General features: G+C 44.5%; 1 protein-coding gene across 3 annotated transcripts in view; it reads right to left on the bottom strand.

Moving 5' to 3' along the window:
- The window catches only part of PKHD1 (PKHD1 ciliary IPT domain containing fibrocystin/polyductin), a 1,284,809-nt gene that overhangs the window by 688,967 nt on the left and 569,163 nt on the right, over nucleotides 1-26,679 (bottom strand). For all 3 annotated transcript variants that reach the window (XM_029596114.1, XM_029596113.1, XM_029596115.1), the window contains 3 exons: nucleotides 24,101-24,308; nucleotides 14,539-14,693; nucleotides 12,302-12,496 (listed from right to left, as the gene is read on the bottom strand). In XM_029596114.1, the coding sequence (XP_029451974.1) occupies nucleotides 12,302-12,496; nucleotides 14,539-14,693; nucleotides 24,101-24,308 (558 nt within the window). The remainder of the gene's footprint in view (nucleotides 1-12,301; nucleotides 12,497-14,538; nucleotides 14,694-24,100; nucleotides 24,309-26,679) is intronic.

Here is a 26,679-nt window from a genome sequence, read left to right on the forward strand (position 1 = left end):
CAGAGCGGCAACCCACTACGAAGAAGCCTTGTGGCATTGGTGTGCTTCAGGAAGCAGCTGGAGTGGCCAGGCCAAGGGGGTGAGTGTGGTGGTCCACTTGAGCAGCCCATGGATCACCAAATGTAACAGTACCCCCCCTTAGGTTCAGTGGTTTTCTTGAAGTACAGTCAATGGAAGTCTCTCAAGAGACTGAGGTCCAAGATGTTGGAGGCTGGCTCCGTAGTTTTTCCACAAAATCAGGTATTCAACTTTCCTGCTACTCCATTAGGAAATACAGCATTTTCAGCAGCAACTACATCTTATGGTTTAGGTCATATTCTAGAGAGTCATGAGATTATTTTGGGTTTGAGTAGTGACACATGAAATACATTGTGGATCTTCAACGTGGGTGGTAATCTTAATTGATATGTGACAGGGCCCAGTTGCCGAAGCACAGAGAAAGACCCAATGAAAAGTGGTGCCATGCGAAAAGATGGGAGTTGTAGGTATAAGTGCCAGGTACTCAGCCAGACTTTCTCTCCTATTTTAAACTGAGGAGCCAGTTATCTGTGGGTATTGGCTGTTTTCTTGGCTCTGGCAATGGCTTTTTTAATCATGTGCTTGGTCCATTCCCATATTTCATGCAATTCCTGGGCAGAGAGTTTAACTGCTGGAGATGAGATTGTCATGGGTAACGCTAAGGGAGACAGAGGCTGTTTCCCATAGAGTAGCTGAAAAGGTGAAGAGCCAGTGGCTGCGTTGATGTGAGTGTTATGAGAAAATTCATCCCAAGTTAAGAGAGAGGCCCAATTACCCTGACGTTCATTAACCTAGATGTGGAGGAAAGTCTTGAGAGTACGGTTGGTGCGCTCTGCTTGTCCGTTGCCTTGTAGATGATATCCTTGCTTATACTACGGTCTGTTTCCAAATGTTTTGCAAAGAAAGTGCCAGTATCTGGCAGTGAATTAGACCTCTCTTATCTGATAGTTTATGCTGAGATAAGCCATGCAAGCAAAAGATGAGGCGGGTGAAGATGCACTAATTCTGGTGCAGAAGGAAGGCCTGGTAATGGGATGAAATGCGCCATCTTTGAGAACCGATCAATCACCACCCAAATCACGGTGGCGCCATTAGAGATGGGAAGATCCATGATAAAGTTAGTGGACAAATGGGTCCAGGGTTCCCTGGGGGTTGACAATGGGTGTAACAGCCCTCAGGAGGATCAGCCATATAGCATTTTTTGCTGTGCGCAAATGTGACAAAAATCAACATAGCCTTTGACATCCTGCTTCATCTGAGGCCAACATTAGTGTTGCTGAAGGAACTCAAGGATTCATGCCCGTCCAGGGTGTCCTGCAAGATGGAAGTCAAAGGCACATTTCAACACTTTCGCATGTAATCTGGAAGGTACAACCATCTTCCCTGGAGGGACAGGTACCGTAGTGGCCAGAACTATTTTACTGGAATTGATGATGTGCCTGTGAGGTTTTGGACATCCTCAGTTTAGAAGGAGTGAAAGAGGGTGTCTTCCTGTTGGTTCTTAAGAGCATAAGATATACCATACTACATCATACCAAGAGACCATCAAATCCAGTATCCTGTCTCCAACAGTGGCCAATCCAAGTCACAAGTATTTAGCAAATACCCAAACATTAAATAGATCCCATGCTACTAATGCTGGAAATAGGCAATGGCTACTCCCTATGATTAATAGCAGTTTATGGACTTCTCTTCCAGGAACTTATCCAAATCTTTTTTAAACTCAGGTACACTAGCTGCCTTAACCACATTTTCTGACATTGAATTCCAGAGGTTTTTTTTTTAACTCTTTATTTTCAGAATTATTCACATTTTACAAGTCAAACAAAAGACATCCAGAACTTGGATAAAGAAGGAAATTAAACAATGAATAAGGAAAACAAATTCCATTAGAAATATTATCCTATAAGACCACTTTATGTGGACCTATATAATAATAATTAATAATAAAAAAAAGAAATAGCACAGTAAATCAATAATATAACTCACAATCATTAATAATGGTATTGCAACTTTAAGGAAGAACAGGAGATCTAAAAGATATAGTTATTAGAAGCCATTTTAATAATACACTTACAAGGAAACTATAAAAAGAATATTGCACTCACTGCTTTTTAGCCATAAATAACTTCCATCTCAGTTGGGTCGCCTTAGCAACATCAGGAAAAAAGGGCAATTGTTGTCCACACATGATCATGTTCCATAGCAAATACTACAAGCAGAGTAGCAATACCCTGAACAACTATCTGGGATTCTTGTAAAAAAGCTGACACATTTTCCAATTTGTCAGCATGCAACGAAGAGTGATCTCTAACGTTCCCACCCAATCAAAAGGGTAAATTAAATGTTTTAGTAATCAGAGGGACCAAATCAAGAGGAACTAAGAACCTCAACATAAAATTTCCTTCACAATTCAAATGGGGAAACATAAGAGGATTTAGGAAAGTTAAGTATACACAAATTCAATTTCCTAGCATTATTCTCAAGGGCTTCCAATCTATGTTGCAGAACTTCATGACCTTTAACCAAAGACAAAACACATTTCCCAAGACTCTTACTGTTTCTCTAAAGAAGAAATACATTGTAGATTACTTTTAATCATTTGATCATGTTTAGAAACTGAAGATTGAACTTGTGCAACAGTTGAATTTACTGTACTTAATTTATGCCTAGATTCATCAAAATGCCAGGCTGCTGCATCACATAGCTAAATAACGCATGCGGCATTGCCCACTAGTAGTACTACACAGGCCCTTACAGATGGACACTGAAATGCAGGAGGGAATCCCCTTGCTCCCAGAGGGGAGACAACCTTACTAGTTCTGTTCCATCAAGCAGAGAAAGGATGTATGTGGTTTTACCTGATCATCAGGGTACAGCGTAACCTGTAATTGAAAGTTCATCCTGTAGTGGTTCAGGAACTCCCACCATCTCTTAGGGTCTCCAGCATACAGGGATGGAGCTGGCAGCTGAGGGACAGGCCAACTGTTGCCATAGGGGGGTGGTGGTACTGGTGCAGGTGAAAGAGGAACTACGGGAATGATCAGTGCATCCAGGCGAGTGGACCTCCGGTCCATGACAGCAGCCAAGTGCTCTAGAGTGCCTTGTTGACCTTTTAGCCTGAGGGCTATGCAGGGAATAGCCTGCACCAAAGTCAAGTCTGCCATCTCCATGGCCTCAGCAACCTGATGTAACTGTGGACCCTTGGGCCAAGGCAGGATTGACACTACCTACAGAGAGGAGCACTGCAGCTTCCAACCGTTTGCAAATGGACCCAATCAAGGCAGAGATCCATCTGGACCTTCATCTATACCAGACCTCTTTCCCCTCAGGTTGAGCATTTGGGTGCCAGGATTGGCAGGACTTAGGTTGGGTCTCTGCCGATGGCAGAATGGTACATCCATGCCTGACTAGGGTCATAGACAGGTGGCAGTCAGGTGTCTGCAAGGTCTGGACAATGGCAGACAGTGGTCACTCATATCCAAGCTCCAGGCAATGGTCAGAGGCAGGCAGTGGTCAGTCATAGCCAAGGTCCAGGCAATGGCCAGAGATTGGCAGGTAAGGATGAGAACAAGCGGGCAACGAGGATGGACTGAAACAAAGACAGAGGACAACCTGAAGACAGCAGGGCAAAAACCAAGACAAATGGGCAAGGAGTGAAGACAAGGATGGAACAAATAACTGAGGACATGGATGGAAAAAGAACTGAAGACAAAGCTGGAACAAAGAAAGGAATGATGGAAGCAACACGCTCTACTCAGGAGTAGTTGGACCTGTTGCTGAGGCAATGAGGGAATGACAGCAAGAATCTTTTATAGGCCTGGGTGTCTGATTGCATCTGGAGGCACCTTTGAGCTTTTCCCACTGCGGGGCCTTTCAATGCAGGGAGGTCAGGTGCATATGTGCCTAAGTAGGCACGTGGATTGTTGGCATCAGTGGCATCCTGTCGCAAGAAGCAATGGTGGCTCTTCACTGTGCCAGAGCGTGGCAATCCACCACGAGGAGGCCTAGAGGCATGGGTGTGCATCAGAAGCCAGCTGGAGCAGCCAGGCAGAGGGGATATGTGTGGCAGCCCATGGGAGCAGCCCATGGACTGCCAAACATAACAATCTTCCTTCAAAAATTGGAAGAAGGATCCATCTGAAGAAAATAGTTAAAAGTATAAGCATTGGCACGTTAAATGTTAAACATAGATAAGACAGGCTAGAGAGGCAAAAATTCTTAATAAAAACTTAAAAAAATATATCCGAAACAGGATGCCTGCAAGGAAGTTGGTTGGATTGTTAGGTGATCGAAGGAAAATAAGTCCATTGCAGAAAGACTAAATGAATTCTGCTTTAGTGTTTAGTGATGAGAATGTTAGGGAGATACCTGTTCCAGAGACAGTTTTCAAAAGTGACAATTCAGATTAATAAAACAAAATCATGGTTATCTGGAAGAAGTAGTAGGTCAGATTGATAAACTGAAAAGTAGCAAATCATGTGGACCAGATGGTATAGACCCCAGGGTTCTGAAAGAACTCAAAACTTAAATTTCAGACCTATTACAAATACTTTGTATTGTTAAAATCACCCGTTGGACCTGAAGACTGGAAGATGACCAATGTAACCCCGATATTTCAATAGGGCTCCAGACTTAATCCGGAAAATATAGACCAGTGTCTGAAAAAAAAATCCTCTGTATCACTCCATAATGAAACCACACCTTGAATACTGTGTGCAATTATGGTTGACGCATCTCAAAAAAGATATAGTTGATTTGGAGTAAGTTCAAAGAAAGGTGACCAGAATGATAAAGGAGATGGCATGGCTCCCCTATGAGGAAAGGCTAAAGAGGCTAGGGCTGTTCAGCTTGGAAAAGAGACCGCTAAGGGGAGATATGATACAGCTCTACAAAATCATGCAAGGACTTGAACAGGTAAATGTGAATTGGTTATTAAACTCTTTTGGATAATACAAGGACTAGGGGGCACTCCATGAAGTTAGCAAGTGGCACATTTAAAACAAATCAGAGAACATTCTTTTTTACTCGATGCACAATTAAGCTCTAGAATTCATTGCCAGAGGATGTGGTTAAGGCAGTTAGTGTTGCTGGGTTTAAAAAAGGTTTGGATAAGTTCCTGGAGAAGTCCATAAACTACTATTAATCAATAGGGAATATCCACTGACTGTTGTCAGCATTAGTAGCATGGGATCTGTTTAATGTTTGGGTACTTGCCAGGTACTTGTGACTTGGATTGGCCACTGCTGGAAACAGTGGGCCTGACCCAGAATGGCATATATTATATTCTTATGTTCATTAAGCATTGGTGATGTCAGGACATCTAGAGGTATAAAAAGTGAGACTTGCCTAGATGAAATTTGTCTTGTGATATTTTTGTTCGCAGCATTTGATCTGTGCTGGTTCTTTGTGTGTGTGTTATTTCTGTGTGGTGCAGAAGCCAGTGGAGACAACATGATTTTTTGCCAATTTTTAGGCGGTAAACCTAACACTCTGCTCCTATCCTTAAGGCCTAGCTTCTTTTGCGAGTGCTCTGGGATGAATCATGGGGACATTGCCAAAGAGCACAACATGGCATTTTAGAGTCTCATCAGTTATTCTAATTTGAGTAACTAATTTTGCATTGATGGTCTATGTAGAAACGTTTGCCAGAAATGAATTCCATGTGCTAGGCAGTTTTTGAGTGTTTGCTAATGACTTTACTTTCTTTACTGTGGAATCCTATGGAAACCTTATCCGCGGCAGATGCTCCTAGTCTAGCCACCAGATGTCACTGACCCTGTAATTTAACACACTCTAGTGAGAAACCATCCATATCCCTCATTCCCTCCAACTTGCAGAGTCTGGATTGAATGCCTGAAGAATAAGACACCATGGGATTCAGTTAGAGAGAAGTCCGAGAACAAGATGCATTTTTTCCATAGTCTGGTAAGGCCTCACAGTCTCACCCAAAGAAGTTTCTTTTAGAAGTACTTCCTAATGCACTGCTTCACTGAAGGACCTTCTCCTATTTTATAGAGAGACATATTTTAAGTCTGATACCCCTTTGGGGTGAAGGGGCTCTCTAAGGGAACCAAAGAGCTGTGAGCCCACTCTAAACCATAGGTAGGCAAGCACCAGTGATGGATCCTGCTGCAAGAGACAGTAAGATCAAAGAAGATATCCATTTCAACTTTTGAAAATATTATTTGGACATAAGAAGAATGGGGAAGTTTTGGATCCCCCTTCCCCACTGGGATTGCAGAGCTGAGATCTAGCCTGATCCCAAAGATTTTTCCCCAAGAGAAATCCCCTGAAGTAACAACTAAAGATGAAGAGCAAGGGACCTTAAATGGATCTCCACCAGCACCAAGGGACCAGGACAGGCTGGGTATCTGAAGAAGATAAGTAAAAGTAGGATTTCTGAAGTAAAGTGGGACACCTCTTTAATAGGATTCCTGGCCAGCCGCTGGGAGAGTTTGGACAATTAAAATCACCATGGGCTCTACCCAGAGGTCTGGTCAAAGGACACCTACCTACCAAGAAAAATCATTAATGTACCATCAATCAGATGTAAACTCACACTTTTGGATAATGGTCTTTATTATTATCAATCAGTAAACTATTATTTTAAGACCCAGACCTGATGTTGACTGAATCATTTCAGCCTCTCACCCCATGAGAAGCACCTACAGTACTAAACACGCTGGCAATTTTTTCTCATTGTCTGGGCCATAAACGAGAGCTTCCTCCCATAAAAAGAGTCCCCCCATGGATTAAGAGTCAGTGTGGGATGCAATGATTAGCTGGGGTAGCCCCTGAAGAGTATACATTAGTTATGAACTCTAAGGAGCTATAGCCCTCCAAAAAAGGGGTTACATACCTATGAAGACATCCTGTATTTTCTTGTCTAATAAATTTGGGCCATATTGAAGCTACTACAAAGATGTGGACTGAGTTCTTTGTCCCACGGTTTGGGTTAGTATGAGGTGTCCCACGGTTTGGGTTAGTATGAGGTGGTAGGGCCAACGATTTGGTGTGGGTCTGAAGAAGTAAAAGACGTGAAGAGGGTGTCTGGTCATCCACAAAGGAGAAGATTCCTTGTCTAGTAAAGAGGAAGCCCCTCTGAATCCAGTCCACTATACCATCTGCTTGACCATTTTTAAGAACCTACTCACCAGTGAACAGGTATTTATTTTATATACCCCTGCTGGAGGTTACAGGACATACATACTTTCATTTTGAGAACTGCTTTTGTTACGAAGTATGCATGATCACTGGCATCTACTTGCTCTGTGGGTAGAATTTTGATTTCAAAAATTAGCATGAAGAATTAAAGAATTAAAAATGCTATCTCATCAAGCATTTTTTCCCTCACCAACCTAAACATGCCCTTGGGAATGTCTCCTCACAATGTGGCCAAAAGTACACCATTATTTAACCACACACCAGATTGTGGGTGGGCAATTTTCAGACAGCTGGTTTGCATGGGTAAAATGATGAATCCTGCGAAAACGGGGAGCAGGGGGGCGAAGGGGGGGGGGGCCTGCGAAAGCCTGCAGCCTTCGCACCATGGTGGTGCGCTACTGCCGGCTTTCGCACCGAATAGTGCCACCATGAAAGTTGGTGCTATTCGACACGCTACTGCCAACGATAATGTTAGTAACATTATCGCCGTCAGGGAAGCTACCGCACCTCCCCTCCCTGACTCCTCCCCTCCCCCCAATTTGCAATATATCGCATGCAAAAAGGCCCTTTTCCCATGCGATATGGACCTAACACATGCGATAAAGCTTTAGAAAATAACCCCCTAACTGGCTAAATTCTAGCCGGCTATCTTATTAGCCGGCTAGAATTTATTTAGTTGGTTAAATGCCCAAATCTTCATTGTGCTGGCTAACATTAGTTATTTGGCTAAATGCTTTTGAATATGGACTTCTTAGCAACTACTTGTAACACACACATAATACGGTAAAATATAACTTTTCACTATACTGTAACAGATCAAGAATTCAAAATAAGAAGCAGCATTGCTATCCAAATAAGAAAATTTGAGACAAGTTTTGATGAGGAAAGGTACTGATAAGCTCAAGAGAGATTGATAAATGCAGATTGTTAGAATCAAGGAATTCAATAGCAGAGAAAGATCTTCCATTTTGGATCAATTATATGTTGATAATGAGATAAGACAGGAGTCAGATGAGTGTACAGTGTACAGTAGAGATGTGAATCGTTTTCCATATCGTCTTAACGATAGAAATCGTGTGGCAGGAGAAGAAAATCGTGTTTGGCACGATTATTTCGTTGAAAAATCATTAAAAATCGTTTTTTCCGATTAGTGCGCACTAACTCGAGTTAGTGCGCACTAACTCCCTGTTAGTGCTCACTAACTCGAGTTAGTGCGCACTAACTCAAAATGATACAAATAGACACTTTCCAGGTCACTGAAGGTCAGTTAGGAATGAATATGTGTTCCTATTGGCTGGCAGCCCTCTTATCTATTGATGTTACCAAGGTTACCACTGAGGTGATGGTTGGGGGGATGGGAAATGGAACTGGAAACTCATGAACACCAACAGAAAATGAAACAAAGTGTTCACACTTCCCAGGTCAGTAAAGGTCACTTAGGAATGAATATGTATTCCTATTGGCTGGCTGTGCTCTTATCTATTGATGTTACCAAGGTTACCACTGAGGTAATGGTTGGGGGGATGTGAAATGGAAACAGTTGGAAGCTTGACATGTGATGATCAGCACTCACGTGACTAGAACTTCTTTGTTTATTATTTTTGTTAGCAGACACGTGCATGTTGAATTTGCCAATCACTGTGCATTTTAGAAAGGTGGTCCTGGCTGGAACTGTACACAGTTCAAATATATGTAATTGATTGTTGGTAAGTGTATTTTTTAAGTAGCCACACTGGCACAAGTATGTTTACTTTTCCTCCTACTTAACTCACTAGCTCAGCTTTGTAAGAAGGGCTTCTCTGCTTGAGTGAGGGTCAGGCAGCTCCCCCCTGTCTGTGAAGCCAGCCTCTCACTAGTAATGCAGGGAGGGAGCTGTCTCAGACTTCACCATCCTCCCCCACCCCCCCTCACCCACACACACCATTCACTAGCTGGGACATGGGGGAAGTCAGGAGTGAGGGTCAGGCAGCTCCCCCCTGTCTGTGAAGCCAGCCTCTCACTAGTAATGCAGGGAGGGAGCTGTCTCAGACTTCACCATCCTCCCCCCCCCCCTCACCCACACACCATTCACTAGCTGGGACAAGGGGGAAGTCAGGAGTTAGGGTCAGGCAGCTCCCCCCTGTCTGTGAAGCCAGCCTCTCACTAGTAATGCAGGGAGGGAGCTGTCTCAGACTTCACCATCCTCCCCCCCCCCCCTCACCCACACACCATTCACTAGCTGGGACATGGGGGAAGTCAGGAGTGAGGGTCAGGCAGCTCCCCCCTGTCTGTGAAGCCAGCCTCTCACTAGTAATGCAGGGAGGGAGCTGTCTCAGACTTCACCATCCTCCCCCCCCCCCCTCACCCACACACCATTCACTAGCTGGGACATGGGGGAAGTCCGGAGTGAGGGTCAGGCAGCTCCCCCCTGTCTGTGAAGCCAGCCTCTCACTAGTAATGCAGGGAGGGAGCTGTCTCAGACTTCACCATCCTCCCCCCCCCCCCTCACCCACACACCATTCACTAGCTGGGACATGGGGGAAGTCAGGAGTGAGGGTCAGGCAGCTCCCCCCTGTCTGTGAACCCAGCCTCTCACTAGTAATGCAGGGAGGGAGCTGTCTCAGACTTCACCATCCTCCCCCCCCCCCTCACCCACACACCATTCACTAGCTGGGACATGGGGGAAGTCAGGAGTGAGGGTCAGGCAGCTCCCCCCTGTCTGTGAAGCCAGCCTCTCACTAGTAATGCAGGGAGGGAGCTGTCTCAGACTTCACCATCCTCCTCCCCCCCCCTCACCCACACACCATTCACTAGCTGGGACATGGGGGAAGTCAGGAGTGAGGGTCAGGCAGCTCCCCCCTGTCTGTGAAGCCAGCCTCTCACTAGTAATGCAGGGAGGGAGCTGTCTCAGACTTCACCATCCTCCCCCCCCCCCCCACCCACACACCATTCACTAGCTGGGACATGGGGGAAGTCAGGAGTGAGGGTCAGGCAGCTCCCCCCTGTCTGTGAAGCCAGCCTCTCACTAGTAATGCAGGGAGGGAGCTGTCTCAGACTTCACCATCCTCCCCCCCCCCCTCACCCACACACCATTCACTAGCTGGGACATGGGGGAAGTCAGGAGTGAGGGTCAGGCAGCTTCCCCCTGTCTGTGAAGCCAGCCTCTCACTAGTAATGCAGGGAGGGAGCTGTCTCAGACTTCACCATCCTCCTCCCCCCCCCCCTCACCCACACACCATTCACTAGCTGGGACATGGGGGAAGTCAGGAGTGAGGGTCAGGCAGCTCCCCCCTGTCTGTGAAGCCAGCCTATCACTAGTAATGCAGGGAGGGAGCTGTCTCAGACTTCACCATCCTCCTCCCCCCCCCCCCCTCACCCACACACCACTCACTAGCTGGGACATGGGGGAAGTCAGGAGTGAGGGTCAGGCAGCTCCCCCCTGTCTGTGAAGCCAGCCTCTCACTAGTAATGCAGGGAGGGAGCTGTCTCAGACTGGTATCAGGGTTAGGGCACTGTGTGCAGGAAGATCACAACACTCCTGGTATTAATAGGGATAGGGCACTGTAAGAGATGACTGTAGTAGATTGAATAAAGATCTGATGTTTCTGCTCTCCTCACACCAAACAAAAACAACACACAAGCAGAGAAGCCCTTCTTACAAAGCTGAGCTAGTGAGTTAAGTAGGAGGAAAAGTAAACATACTTGTGCCAGTGTGGCTACTTAAAAAATACACTTACCAACAATCAATTACATATATTTGAACTGTGTACAGTTCCAGCCAGGACCACCTTTCTAAAATGCACAGTGATTGGCAAATTCAACATGCACTAGCATTTCAGGTGCCTGCTAACTAAAATAATAAACAAACAAGTTCTAGTCACGTGAGTGCTGATCATTACATTACTTTTTTTGTCAAGCTTCCAACTGTTTCCATTTCACATCCCCCCAACCATTACCTCAGTGTTAGCCTTGGTAACATCAATAGATAAGAGCACAGCCAGCCAATAGGAATACATACATACATATTCATTCCTAAGTGACCTTTACTGACCTGGGAAGTGTGAACACTTTGTTTCATTTTCTGTTGGTGTTCGTTAGTTTCCAGTTCCATTTCCCATCCCCCCAACCATCACCTCAGTGGTAACCTTGGTAACATCAATAGATAAGAGGGCAGCCAGCCAATAGGAACACATATTCATTCCTAACTGACCTTCAGTGACCTGGAAAGTGTTTATTTGTATCATTTTCAGTTAGTGCGCACTAAATCGAGTTAGTGCGCACTAACGGGGAGTTAGTGCGCACTAACTCGATTTAGTGCGCACTAACACGATTTAACGATTTTTAACGATAAATCGTTAGAATTTCTATTGTATCGTGTTCTATAACGATTTAAGACGATATTAACATTATCGGACGATAATTTTAATCGTTGAAAAACGATTCACATCCCTAGTGTACAGCGAGAAGGTGTCATGACAGAATTAACAAGTGATGTGCTATACCACAGGTGGCAAACTCCGGTCCTCGAGGGCAGCAAACAGGCCAGGTTTTCAGGATATTCACAATGAATATACATGAGAGAGATCTGCATGCTCTGCCTCCAATGCATACAAAACTATCTCATGCATATTCATTGTGGTTATCCTGAAAACCTGGCCTGTTTGTGGCCTTCGAGGACTGGAGTTCGCTACCCCTGTGCTAGACAGAAGGTCATCACTATGTGGTGTTATGGAAGAAAGAAGTCAAAGCTTAATGTGTTAAATGCTGGCAGTGCCAGGTCATTGCTGTGTGTACTTTAACAGTAAAAATTTTTATTTTACTGAACTGCCTTCAGCCTCTTCTGTCAATGAACAACCAGTGCCCATGACAGGAAGATACAGAAAAACAGAGTAGAAGGAAGAAACCCAGGAAGGATTTTGCATACAAGAAATGCAGCAGTGAACTTGACTTTGAAACACAGCGAACTAGTGGAACTCTCTAGAGACTGATGTGTTACAGTCCTACACTTTTTGGAACTGAAGAAAACGGCTCGGTGTAAAGTAGAGTGGGTGTTAGCACATAACGGCAAGAATTGCAAATCATGAAAGATGGCGGCTCCTGAAAAAAAGTTAAAGAAGAATTATCCCGTCACCTTTACCATTCATGTGAGCGTTTCCTACAATATTCAGTGCACTCAAGCTCTCCCGGAAGCTCTGTCCCACATGCTGGAACTGCACCCCTTCCAGCTGAATCAAGCTTGGCTCGCTCTGGAAGCTCTGTATGATAACTACTGCTCCCATATCTCGGGATCCGAGCTTCCTTTCACTCTTGCCATAATGGCACTTTGAAACATCTATAGTAGACGCAGCAAAAAAAAAAAAAAGAAAAAAGATTACTACAGAGAAATCCAATTCATTAATAATTATATACACTTGAAATTTGTGTTCATTCTTCCAATAATATCAACTCATCAATTACAATTTCAATGAAACCTTACTAGTTAGATAATCCCATGCTACTGCAACATTTTTCAGCAGTTTCTGTGTGATAAACTGTACAGTCCTCATCTGACTACCTTATATGAAAAGTTTGGAAAATGTCAAACTGTTATAGCACTGTAAAATGAACTGTTGGTAACTATCATGGTATTTACTTCAGACTGGTTTCCACGCAGTGCTAGAAATGTTTGTGGAAAATAGAAGAGCATTCACTATGTAGCAGAACAAGCTGGGAAAAGTGCATGCTCTGGATACAATACAAATTAGGCCATTTCTCCCTTCCTCCTTCTTTTCTCTCCCCTTCCCTTCCCTCCCCTCATGTCTCAGTTCCATCAAAAGCTAAGAGCATGGCAGGTGCCCTGTGGCATCCATATGGACAGCCTCCCCCACATGCACACAGTAGACTCCAGTACTTCTGTTTGTCAGTCCATCTGTATGCACTGCATGTATGTATCTTTTGCTATGCATTTGCACAGATGGACATACATATTGTATACCTTGCCAAACAGAAACAAACAAGTACTATAAAGTCTGAGGTCTCTGAGCTAGGTTAGGAAATCAAGAATCAGAGCTTTTACTGGTAAAATATAAATTAATAGTGTAAATTAAAACATCCAGCAGACACAGAGAATTTTGGTTATTCAGTGACATGTCTTGCACTTGCAGTTCAAGGTCAGAACACTGTCAGTAGGGGTGTGCATTCGTTTTTGCCGTATTGGCGATCCGCAACATATAATGCACTATTCGTAGTATTCGTGGGGAAGCGAAACGTATCGCGATTCCCCACGAATACACCGAATTATACGGCCACCTAAATAAAAATTTAAACAAACCCCCCACCCTCCTGAATCCCCCCAAGACTTACCAAAACTCCCTGGTGATCCAGCGAGGGGTCTGGGAGCCATCCCCTGCACTCACACCCTCGGTGCCGGTTTCATCATGGCGCCGATAGCCTTTGTCACAGGGGCTACCGGTGCCATTGGTCAGCCCCTGTCACATGGCCATCGGCGCCATCTTGTGCTCCTACCATGTGACAGGGGCTGACCAATGGCACCGGTAGCCCCTGTGACATAATATGGGCAAAGTCTATCGGCACCATTTTGAGTACTGGCATCGGACGGCCGGAGTGCAGGAGGTCACTCTGGGACCCCCGTTGGACCCCCAAGGACTTTTGGCCAGCTTGGGGGGCCTCCTGACCCCCACAAGACTTGCCAAAAGTCCAGCGGGGGTCCGGGAGCAACCTCCTGCACACCGGCCGTCCGATGCCAGTACTCAAAATGGCGCCGATCACCTTTGCCCTCACTATGTCACAGTTACCGACGGTCGGCCCCTGTGACATAGTGAGGGCAAAGGCGATCTGCTGCCAGTATTCAAAATGGCGCCGATTGCCTTTGCCCCTGTGACAAAGGCTATCGGCGCCATGATGAAACCAGCACCGAGGGTGTGAGAGTGCAAGGAATGGCTCCCGGACTCCCCGCTGGACCACCAGGGAGTTTTGGTAAGTCTTGGGGGGGTCAGGAGGGTGAGGGGTTGTAGTTAATTTTAATTTTAGCTGGGACACGAATAGAAATTGTCGTATTAATGCATCGGGGCACCATACGGTCGAATACAACGTATCTGCTCCCCGACGAATCCAAATCACGAATGCAACGTATGGCGTCCCTCTGCACATCCCAACTATCAGTAATGATAAACTTAGTTTCCTGGAACAATGTTTCAAATCTAAACTTCTTTAATAAAATTTGGAATACAAATTATCAGACACTCAAATAAAGATTTTCTTCAGAGGTACAGAATAGGGATGAGTCCTTTTGGAATAAAGCCTAGCCTATAATGTGATGTTATCATTCAGATGATTTTTTTTTTCAGTGCCTATATCTGACATTGACTTTCTTACCTGAGATGCCTGCTTCTGCACACTGTTGAACATGGAACATCCTTTCTGTTGTGTGGTTCCCTTGCACAACAATATCTCTGCTCAACAGTGCTACAACGGGTCTCAAAACATGGTGCTGGTCCTCCACCCATTGTTCTATAAAGCCATAGGAGAACCTAGAACAAACACCAAGGACATCAGAAAGCTGAAGAGTCATTACACTGACACCTATAATAACGTCACAGATTAGCCAAAGATGCTGTGCTCATCATAGACAACATGTTTAAGAGGCTTAGGAAGGCTAAACCTCCCCAAAATAAATCTGCATGAAACTCTAGTTGACTCATCACAATAAGTTAGATGAAGACAGGGTCATGGGGGAGAAGCAAGTGACTAGCAGAACCCTTCCCACTAGGCACTACAGTTGTCTATGCTTGCCTGCACTGCACAAATATTTTTAAAACTCACAGGCCAGTTATATTTACCTTGCACATCAGAATAGCACATCCAGCCTGTGATTTTTAAAAATGCTTGTACAGTGTTGGCAGTTCAATACACTCTTCAATGGCTAGAGGCTTCTCTGGACCTGATCCTCCTCTTGCTCCTGGCCTTAGCTCTCCAGGTATTTGTGACTCTGAAAAGCAGGAAGCAAGCAGGTTATGTGCCAGAGGGAAGATTTGTCATACATCTACAGGAACCACACGGTGAGGGCAAAGAAAAGAAGTCTAAGTCACTGGTTTTGTGCTGTGCAGTTCTATTGAAGACAGTTCTCGATGCAACCCTGATAAAGAAAAATAACAAAACCTTTGTGTGGTATCTTAGCGAGAGTAGCTTGGTAACAGACAGAAAGAATCAGGCTGCAGACACTGGCTGTTACCCTTTTGTGCACTTTATTTAAAGTGAATAAAAGTTCCAAATGCAAAACAAGCAGTGCAGCACACCTTAGCTTCAGTTAGTACATAAATCAGTTCAAAAGAAGCAGTACAACTTTCCTTAACTCCAGGTAATTCACAGTCTTAACAAAGAAGAGATTTTTCTCTTTATTTATTTATTTAGATTTATATTCTGCTTTTCACACTTTTTTTTTCAGTGCTTCAAAGTGGATTACATTCAGGTACTCTAGGTATTTCCCTGTCCCGAGAGGGCTTACAATCTAAGTTTGTACCTGAGGCAATGGAGGGTAAAGTGACTTGCCCAAGGTCATAAGGAGCGACAGCGGGACTCGAACCCTAGTCCGCTGGTTCGTAGCTCTTCATGTCAATTACAAACCTTAGATGTAACTGCTCCTTGCACATGGTGAGATTCTCTCAGCTCCCCAGAGGCCCTCAAGCTCTCTGGGCCTAGGTTCTTATAGCAGGATAAGGGGTACCTCCCTTCACCCAGTATTCTCTGCTGTGTTCTGCCTTAAGAAGGAATGGGTTAAAAGCCTGAACAAGGCTCCTTAAAGTAGCGTGAGGGAGTACATTCCGTCACATAGCCTCCTCCTCAGCTCGGTCTTGTTAGGATGAGCGTCCAGTCATGCCAGGGGTACACCCCAGCTCTGCCTCGTCCATCCCCCCTCCAGCATACTGTCTCCATTACCCATGAGTTATCTCCGTAAGGGTGCAAAATCGGCCGTATTTTAAAAAGATTACACACACAAATCCGGAGGGCTTACGCGCACCAGGCCTATTTTTGTACTGGAAAAGGCTGTGCACCCTATCGTCCTGGGGTTACCCTGGTTGCAAGTACACCAACCCCAATTTGACTGGGCATCTCTGGATCTCTCCCAGTGGGGCCTAGAATGTCATGGGAGATGCCTTAAAGAGATATCACCTATTATTGGCATGCCTGCGACTCCAGCAGTACTGGGACTGCCACTCCACTACAACCCTTCGGGGATATCTTCTCCAAAGAAGTAGTTGATATTCTTCCTTCACAGGAGCCCTATGACTGTGCCATACGACAGAAGTCTAAAACTGAGTTTCCGAAAGGACAGGTGTACACTCTCTCAGCATTTGAGAATAAGGCAACATTGGAAGACATTGAAGAAAATCTTCAGAAGGACCTTATTCGACCATCTGAGTCGCCAGCTGGTGCGGACACTTGTTTTGGGGGAAAGGAAGACAATACACTAACCAGTGCATGTTCTTCAAAATCTCAAAATGAAGACAATACACTAACCAGTGAATGTTCTTCAGTATCTCCAGACGAAGATGATACTACTTCTAGTGAACTATCCTCTATATCGCAAGACTCATTTATCAATGTGGAAGACGATTTAGAGATTAAAATCAAAGAGATACTGGATGTTCGTAAAAGAGGCAAGACTTTAGAATACCTTCTAAAATGGGAAGGTTTTGGCCCCAAAGAAAACTCGTGGGAGCCTCAGACCAATATCTTGGTTGATTTTTGATGCTTCGTAGATTCCATCTCGCACATCCTTCAAAACCCAAACCTGGTACCCAAAGAGGAGATCACCCTTTGAAGGAGGGTACTGTTGTGTCCGTCGCTGCTCGACATTTCCGCTCTGCCCACCTTACCTCGTTGGCGACTCCCTTCTGGGTTGATGGAAAGGCTGGCTGCTGCGGCGTCTCCAGGCCGTCCTCCTCTGGCGTTCCTGGACCGGTTCGACGCTGCAAGCCACCATGTTGACCAGATGCCTAAGGGCGCGCGTGTGGTCCGACTGATGTACCAGCCTTGGCACGAACCTCAGGGGCGTCCCCCTGAGATGACATCACCAGCTCCAGATATTTAAGGTCTCAGTTTTCGCTAACAAGACGAGTTAGCAAGGGATTGGTTACCTAGCTTCTTCCTGGTCGCTGCGGATGGGATTCACTCTCCCAACCCTAACTACTCTGCCTCCTCGGACTTCACTAGAGGTACCCACTCCTTGGGGGCCTCGCTTTCTCTTTTTCTTTGCAGTTCGCAGTCCGGAATCGGTACTCGCTTCTCAAGGGCCCACGTCCCGGACTTGCTCCTGAATACCACTTCTGCTAAGAAGTCAGCGCTGCTTACAACATTGTGAGTTTCCATCTATCTCTCAGAGCCTTCCCTGAGTCCAGGTACTCACTCCTCGAGGGCCTAATGTATACCATCTCCTGGGCTGCCTTAAGAGAATATTGTGTGAGTGTTACCATCAAGGACTTGCTCCAGAACTCTGCATATACTGCCTACTCACTTTCTTAGTTTCTCTACATCTCAGCCACCCTGGTATCGCTGTTCCAATACCTGAGGGACTACAGCCCAGCCGGGCGCTTCCAACTCACTACTGCCACCTCTGGTGGTTTACTATATTGTCTAATAAAAGAACTACTGTGTGTCTATCTCCTACACTAAGCCTGACCAGTAGTCCCTCTCGGGATTTCCCCCGAGGGTGTGGTCATCTGCCACTGGTCCAAGGATCCACCTACAACTATTCTAAATAACTACAGTTTGCTAAATACCAGCTTTATCAACAGAGCTTTCTGGCAGATTGCTAACTCCCAGCTTTCTCTACAGAACTTTGTTAACAGATTGATAACAGATTGCTAACTCCTCACGGATAACACATCAGACTGCTAACTCCTCACGGAGATCATGACAGTTTTAAATCGTGACCCCTGGTTCTGCTGATATTTTTGCAACAGAAAAGGTTTGTCATTGTCTTTGGATCATTAAAACCTTTCAAGTATCTGAAAGTTTGAATCATATCACCCCTGTTCCTCTTTTCCGCCAGGGTGTACATATTTAGATTCTTCAATCTCTCCTCATAAGTCATTCGATGAAGACCCTCCACCTTTTTGGTCACCCTTCTCTGGACCACCTCCATCCCATCTCTGTCCTTTCAGAGATACGGTCTTCAGAACTGAACACAGTACTCCAGGTGAGGCCTCACCAAGGACCTGTATAAAGGGATTATCACTTCCCTTTTCTTACTCGATATTCCTCTCTCTATGCAGCCCAGCATTCTTCTGGCTTTAGCTATTGCCTTGTCACATTGTTTTGCCGACTTCAGATCATTAGAGACTATCACCCCAAGGTCTCTCTCTTGCTCCGTACATATCAGCCCTTCTCCCCCTATCGAATAAAGTTCTTTCAGATTTCCACACCCCAGATGCATGACTCTACACTTCTTGACATTGAATCTTAGCTGCCATATCTTCGACCACTATTCCAGCTTCCTTAAATCCAGTCTCATTCTCTCCACTCCTTCCGGCATGTCCACTCTGTTGCAGATCTTAGTGTCATCCGCAAAAAGACAAACCTTACCTTCTATCCCGTCCGCAATGTCGTTCACAAAGATATTGAACAGTCCAGTCCTAACACTGATCCCTGCGGCACTCTGCTTAACACCGCTCTCTCTTTAGAGTAAGTTCCATTTACCATCACACATTGTTTTCTGTTCATCAACCAGTTTGTAATCCAGCACCAGCAATCCACCTCAGCACTCACACCTAAGCTTCTCATTTTATTCACCATCTCCTGTGCGGGACCGTATCCAAAGCCTTGCTAAAATCCAAGTAGATGACATTGAGCGCTCTTCCTTGATCCAATTCCATGGTTACCCAGTCAAAAAAGTCAATCAGATTTGTCTGACAGGATCTTCCCCTGGTGAATCCATGCTGCCTCTGGTCCAGTAATTCTCCCGATTGTAGATAGTTCACTATTCTTTATTTGAACAGTGACTCCATTACTTTTCCCACCACCGAGGTGAGGCTGACCGGTCGGTCTGTAGTTACCAGCCTCTTCTCTGTTCCCACTCTTATGAAGCGGGACCACCACCGCTCTTCTCCAATCACTCGGCACCACACCCGTTTCTAAGGATCTATTGAACAGGTCACACAGCGGACCCACCAGCACATCTCTGAGCCTCCTCAGTATCCTGGGATGAACCTCATCAGGCCCCATGGCTTTGTCCACTTTCAGTTTCCCCAGCTCTTCCCATACATTCTCTACTGTAAATGGAGTTACATCTACTCCATTCCCCTCCAGTTTCTTGTTAACTAGCGATGGTCCTTCTCCAGGGTCCTCTTTAGTGAACACCGAACTGAAGTATTCTGCCATTTCTTCATCTCTCTCCACACATTGATCCTTTTCATCTTTCAATTTCACTATACCACTTTGGACTTTTCTCCTTTCACTGATGTATCTGAAAAATGTTTTGTCACCTCTCTTTACCTCTTTGGCAATCCTTTCTTCCGCCTGACTTTTTGCTGTCTTGATTACTTTCTTTGTCTCCCTCAGTTATACCAGATATTCTTCCTTGTGCTCCTCCCTTTGGGATCTTTTATATTTCTTGACCGCTATTCTTTTAGCCTTTATTTTGCCAGCCACCTCCTTTGAGAACCAGATAGGTTTCATTTTTCTTTTGCTTTTCTTTACTTTTCTAACATATAGATTAGTTGCCGTGGTAATTGCTCCTTTTAGTTTGGTCCATATTTGTTCCACATTTCTCTTGTTCTCCCAGTCTACTAGTTCTTCCTCCAGGGTACTACCCCATTTCATCAAAGTCTGTGTTTTTGAACTGCAAAACTTGGGTCTTTGTGCTTCTTTTCCATATCCTTTTTGTGATATTAAACCATACCGTATGATGATCACTGGTGCTTAGGTGGGCGCCCACCTGGACATCAGAGACATTATCTCCATTAGTGAGCACTAAATCAAGTATAGCCCCCTCTCTTGTGGTTTCCATTACCATTTGTTTGAACAAAGCTCCTTGCAGGGCATCCACTATTTCTTTACTATTGTTAGATTCTGCAGATGGGATTCTCCAGTCTACATCGGGCAAATTAAAGTCTCCAACAATCACCACTTCTCCGTTCTTTACCATCTTTTCGATGTCTTCAACCAGATCTCTGTCCAGCTCTTCCTTTTGGTTTGGAGGCCTGTAAACCACTGCAATAAAAATGGATGCCCCATCTTTTTTCTAACCATGCACTTTTTTTAACCATGCACTTGTTATAATTCATTGTTCACTGTATAGCTTACTCCCTGTTTATTGTAAACTGGCATGATGTGATTCTTATCATGAATGCCGGTATAAAAAAACACCAAATAAGTAAATAAATAAACAAATAAATAAATAAATACATCTTTTTTTTTAGGTTGGCCCATAAAGCTTCTTTATTGCCCCATCTTCCTTGCAGCTCAGATGCTTGGATATTGTTTCTGACATAAAGAGCCACTCCTCCCCCTTTCCTATCCTCTCTGACCTTCCTTAACAAGTTATAGCCCGGTATTGCTGTATCCCAATCATGCAATTCCGTGAACCATTCTATGACAGCAACAACATCCAAGTCTTTCTCCTCCATTAGGGCTTGCAGATCTGCGATTTTATTGCCCAAACTATGAGCATTTGTGCACATAGCTTTCCAGCTTTCATCATTCAGGTTACTGTTGTTCCTGGACTCCTTTTGTGACTTATTTAGTTGAATTTTGTTATCCACTTCACCCTTTCCCTTTGCAAGATTAGTGCCTCTGATGTCAGATTCATCCAGCACAATGAGCTATTTTCTTTGGTTACTGATCTGGAATTTCTGTATGCATTGGATTTCTTCTCTCTTTTCAGACAACACTTCAATCTTTTTCTCAAGAACTTCTTCAGTATTTAATACAAAGAAGGTGTTTTGTACTTGTTGTACTTGATACAGTGTGGGGTAGATTTTAATAAAGTACGCCCGCACGTACTTTTGTTTGTGTACCAGGCGTGAACAAGAGTACTCCGGATTTTAATAGATACACATGTAGCCGCGATTATCCTTTAAAATCCAGGGGTCGGCACACGCAAGGCTGTGCAAAATTGGCAGCCTGCAAGTGCTGAGCCGCGCAGCCTGCCTCAGTTCCCTCCGAGGCCGCTCCGAAATTGGAGCGGCCTTGGAGGGAACTTTCCTTCCACCCCCCCACACCTTCCCCTCCCTTCCCCTACCTAACCCATCCCCCCAGCCCTATCTAAACCCCCCTACCTTTGTTATAAAGGTAGGGGGGTTTAGATAGTTACGCCTGCCTAAGGCAGGCATAACTTGCGCGCGATTCGCTGGCCCAGGAGCGGTTTCGGAGGACTCGGCCATGCCCCCGGGCATGAACCACACCCACGCCCGTGACCCAGATGACATGCTGCCGCGACACATCCCCGACATGCCCCCAACACGCCTCCCCCCAGGAAAGCCCCAGGACTTACGCGTGTGCTGGGGCTTGCGTGTGCCACCAAGCCTATTCAACATGGGCTCGGCACTCGCAGGGGGAGCTTGGGGCAGGTTTTCGGGGGTATGCGCATATCTTACGCGCGTGCCCCTTTGAAAATCTGCCCCTGTGTGTCTCTGCATCACAGGTCTAATTCTACCAAAGCCCACTGTAATCCTGTTGTTTTTTTAGTTCCTTAATGCCCTGTGTGAGTGTGGGGGGGGGGGGAGTTAGACTTGTGTGCTACACAGCTGTCAAGAATGGGTGTTTGTGGGTCACAGGTCTTATCCTACCTCAGCCCACTTTAAATCTCTTTTTCCTTGACTTTTGGTTTTTCTGTGGTAATGGGGAATTAATTCCTGAATAATGTAAAGTGGGTGAGACTTTCTTCGAAATTCTATTTATCAGTAGTTTTAAAATATTCTTTTATTAGTATGGTTTTACTATTATAATTGATGCTTTATGTTTCTTGATTTTATTGTTTTATGAAGAATGGTGGTTCTGTTTTTCCATTGTTAAAACGCAGAGTCTGGCTTCTTGGGGTTTCCATTTCAGTTTTTTCTAATTTGTGCTCCTTTATTTTGTATTCTGTATTTGGTAAGGGTCTGTCTCTACTCTGTGTGTGTGATCATGATGAGAGATTCTGCTAGCATGTACTGTCCGTATAGGGATCTAAAGCAATCGGGTTTGTTTTGTTTCCTCAGTAACGTAGTGTATTGCTATTCTAGGACCCAGTGTAATATTTATCCTTGCTTATTCACAGGTAGGGTTATTGTTGTTTGAGTCCTTGGTGTTATTACTGATATGTATGATGGGATTGCAGTATAGATTTTGAGTGCCTTTTTTGCAGGGTTTTGTGTTAGTTCACAATGGGGCAGATTTTCAAAGGGGTACACGCGTAAGATATGTGCGTACCCCCCGAAAACCTGCCTCAAGCTCCCCCTGCACACGCTGAGCCTATGATGCATAGGCTGCAGGCACACGCAAAGCCCCGGGATGCGTGTAAGTCCTGGGGCTTTCCTGGGGGGGCATGTCAGGGGTGTGTCACGGCCGGCGCATCATCGGGGGCATTCCGGGGGTGGGGCCATGGGCGTGGTTCCAGCCCTCAGACCAGAACATGGTGCGCCAGCAGCTGGCCCAGAGCGCACAAGTTACGCCTGCCTTGGCTCCCCCCCCAAAAAAAATTCTTCTGTCTAGAGATGCCACTGATTTTCTGTGATCTTAAGCATTAGTACAAGAAGGATTATGGGGGGATGCTGGAGAGGCACACAAATGCATTGACCCCTGGGCACCGGAGACTCTTGGTGTGCCACTGGGTGCAAGCCATATGGGGCCGCAAGCGGTGGCAAAGAGGAGTGGAGATTTGGCGGGCCACAAGCAATGCCCAACCTGCTCGCGACCCAGAAAACCACACAGTCAGCAGACGTGATCGAGAATGAAGTAGGAGTCGAGACTGAGACCGGGTTGGCGGCGCAACCTGGGGGCGCAAGGGAGAGGGCACCTAATCCCCTTGCACCAGCCCTGGGTACCAGTTAGGAATGAAATAAAACAGCATCTCCCCTCCCTCTATGCCTTTAAAAACCCTTGAAAAACTAAAATATCTCTACTCATCCTGGAAAGTCTGAGAAAGTGTCACCAAATATCCCTCGCCAACCCATGCCTCAGTAAGACAAGACAAAGAATGGTTTTATTCACAGCTGAACTTACATTTAACAATTCCACCCAAACATTCCCCATTTTTCTTCTAAATAACCACATAAGCGTTTACATGAACCAATGTTACCACACTTGTCTTCTTTCGCCTAACCCACTTAGAGCAGCATAGCCTCTATACTGCCCCAATTCTAAGAACTCCCTTAGATAAACACATTCCACCTCACCATTAATTCACTCGTAAACACCATCCTTCCTTTTAATTCAAAGACCATGCAAAGGGCATGCTACAGAGCAAATCTGCTCAGGCTTTTCCCCCTTCAGCAAAAGGGCCCATCTGGTTTTTATTATTTGCTTGCTATTTTTATTGTATTCTGTCTTATTGTATCCCACCTTGATCTTATGTTTGGAAAGTTGGGCTATAAAACCATATAAATAAATAAAGGTTCAGAAACATGGTTTATGTGTGTATATATATGCACACCTGTAGGAAACACATAGAAGATGTAAAGCATTTTAATTGTATTTCTTATTTAATTACAATTCCTTAGGGACAATTTTGAGAGGGATAATATAAGCACCCCAAACAAAACAAAACCAGTTATTAAATTGCAAATATGCTTTTGTAAGTGCAACTGATAAACTGACCAATATATAAAACTAGGAAATTATACACATATTTTAAGTTCGGTCATGTTCATTGTGTGGACTGATTTTTTTTTCCACTTTTTTATTGAACATATAGGAATGCTTCACAAAGTATAACAAAAGACAACATTGTTTTACTTACTTGAGTGGTGTTTTAATAAAGATTACTGTGTTGTTCACAGATTCTATGGTAAGAAGGTCTTCTTGCCTCACAATTCCTTCAGAGTCTACTCCACTAATGATGACTTCATCACCAGGTCGCCAGTCGACAGCTTTATTAAGGACTAACCGGGTGTCATTAAAACAAGCCTCTGATTCCAGGTATGTGAAACTTACTTGTGGCAACCAACCTAAAGTATAGGTAGAGAACAATGAAATAAGTAGAGACCAATAATTCCTCTTTTTAACAAACTTCTGTTTCAGATATTTGGATACACCATATAGAAGTCTTGTCCTGATAGTTAATTTTTCTAGAGCTCAGTAATTTTAATTTTCCTAAGGAGCACCAATGTTAATGATCATAATCACAGTTTCTTAGGAAAAATGTGACTGCTATAATAAATACTAATATTTGATCAGTACCTATTTTGGGAGTCAAGACTTCAATATACTATGCCCAAGGTTTGCTTTGCAATAAGGAGGCTTGCTGCAAAGAGATACTAATGCATTTGATTCTGCTACTATATAGAAAACTTTCATTATAAGTACACATTTTCACTTCCAGCTCTACAAGACATGAAGGGCTTGATATTCAAAGCGTATTCAGTGCTATTTAGCCAGATAAGTGGGCGTTATGTATCTAAGTAGCGACCATTGAATATGCGCCTGCATTCAGTGACTGCTGCTTATAAGTCCCTTAGATGGCTAAAATTTACACGCACAAAAAGTAGGTGCATACTGGATGGCTTGAGGACAGAGTGAGTTAGCCATATAACTTATTCGGCTTATACGGCTAACTACTGATATTGGGAGTTAGCCACATAAGTATATGTGTAAGTTTGGACGCCCCCACAGAGCAGCTAAGTGCGTATGTATACATGTATATTCAGCAGCTTCATCTTGCCACTGAATATACATCGTAACTTACCTGGATAAGTTCTAACTGGCTAAGGCGGTCATTTATCAAAGTGCTATATTTTATTTATTTATTTATTTATTTAAGGTTTTTATATACCGGCATTCGAGATCGCAGTCCCATCATGCTGGTTCACATAAAACAAGGGTGCATCGTGAAACATAAACTAGAACAGTGGTGCGGAAAATGCAGTTACATATAACAGGGTAATTAAAAACTTGGCGGGGAGGAAGAGAAAGGACAGATTATAATTCAAACATGTAAAAACGATAGTGGAGATAATTGATTATAGTGTGGGCGGAGGTAAGGAGGCGTGGATGAGATAAATCAATTGGAGTCCGGGAATGCTTGTATGAATATCCATGTCTTTAGTCTTTTTTTGAAGGTTGCGATGCATGTTTCCAGTCTGAGGTTTGTAGGGATGGAGTTCCATATTGGTGGAATGGCTGTGGAGAAAGCCCGATTTCTTAGCGTGTTGTGTCTGGTAGATTTAGGCGGTGGTACCTGTAGCGATCCTTTGTATGCCTCTCTTGTCGGTCTTGACGAATTATGTAGTTGGAGAGGGATTTGTAGGTCGATGGGAGCCAGTAGGTGGATATTTTTGTATGTAGTAAGAATGGCCTTGTATATTATTCTAAAGTGTATGGGTAGCCAATGGAGGCTTTTTAGGATGGGGGTTATGTGATCCCTTCTCCTAGAATTTGTCAGTATTCGAGCAGCTGTATTTTGTACCATTTGGAGCGGTTTGGTGAATGAAGCGGGAAGGCCAAGTAGGATGGTGTTACAATAGTCTAATTTAGAAAATATGATAGCTTGCAGAATGGTTCTGAAATCATGGGCATGGAAAAGAGGTCTAATTCGTTTCAGTACTTGTAGTTGGTAGAAACAGTCTTTAGTGGTTTTGTTGATAGTGGCTTTGAAATTCAGGTGATTGTCAATTAAGACTCCTAGGTCTCTTACTTGTGTAATTGTTGTTGCTGTGCCTTGCTGTGTCGAGGTGATGGTGCTGTTCTCAGAGGTGATGAGCAGGAGTTCAGTTTTGCTGGAATTAAGTACTAGGTTAAGGTTGGTGAGGAGGAGTTGAATTTTTTGAAGGCAGGAGTTCCAGTAAGCTAGCGTTTTTGTAAGGGAATCCTTAATGGGGATCAGGACCTGGATATCATCAGCGTAAAGGAAATGTTTGAGGTTAAGGTCGGTGAGAAGTTGGCATAACGGTAAGAGGTAAATGTTAAATAAAGTAGGAGACAGGGAAGAGCCTTGTGGGACTCCTACTGATGAAGGATGTTGTGTGGATTCTTTGTTCTGTAACTTTACCTTGTATCCTCTGTTGCTGAGGAAGGACATGAACCAAGAGAGTGCTGAGCCTGAGATACCTATGGAGGCCAGCTGTTTAATGAGTAGGGAATGGTTGACGGTGTCGAAAGCTGAAGAAAGGTCCAGTAGGATCAGTAAGAAGGCTTGTCCTTTGTCAAGGCCTAGAATGAGGTAATCTGTTAAGGAGATGAGGAGGGATTCCGTGCTTAGTGTTTTGCGAAATCCGTATTGCGATGGGAATAAGAGGTTGTTTTCTTCAATGTAGTTTGAGAGTCTGGTGTTCACCAATTTCTCCATGATCTTGGCTATGAAGGGGAGGTTGGCAATCGGTC

Source organism: Rhinatrema bivittatum, chromosome 3 (genome assembly GCF_901001135.1).
Source record: "Rhinatrema bivittatum chromosome 3, aRhiBiv1.1, whole genome shotgun sequence".
Taxonomy (NCBI): Eukaryota; Metazoa; Chordata; class Amphibia; order Gymnophiona; family Rhinatrematidae; genus Rhinatrema; species Rhinatrema bivittatum.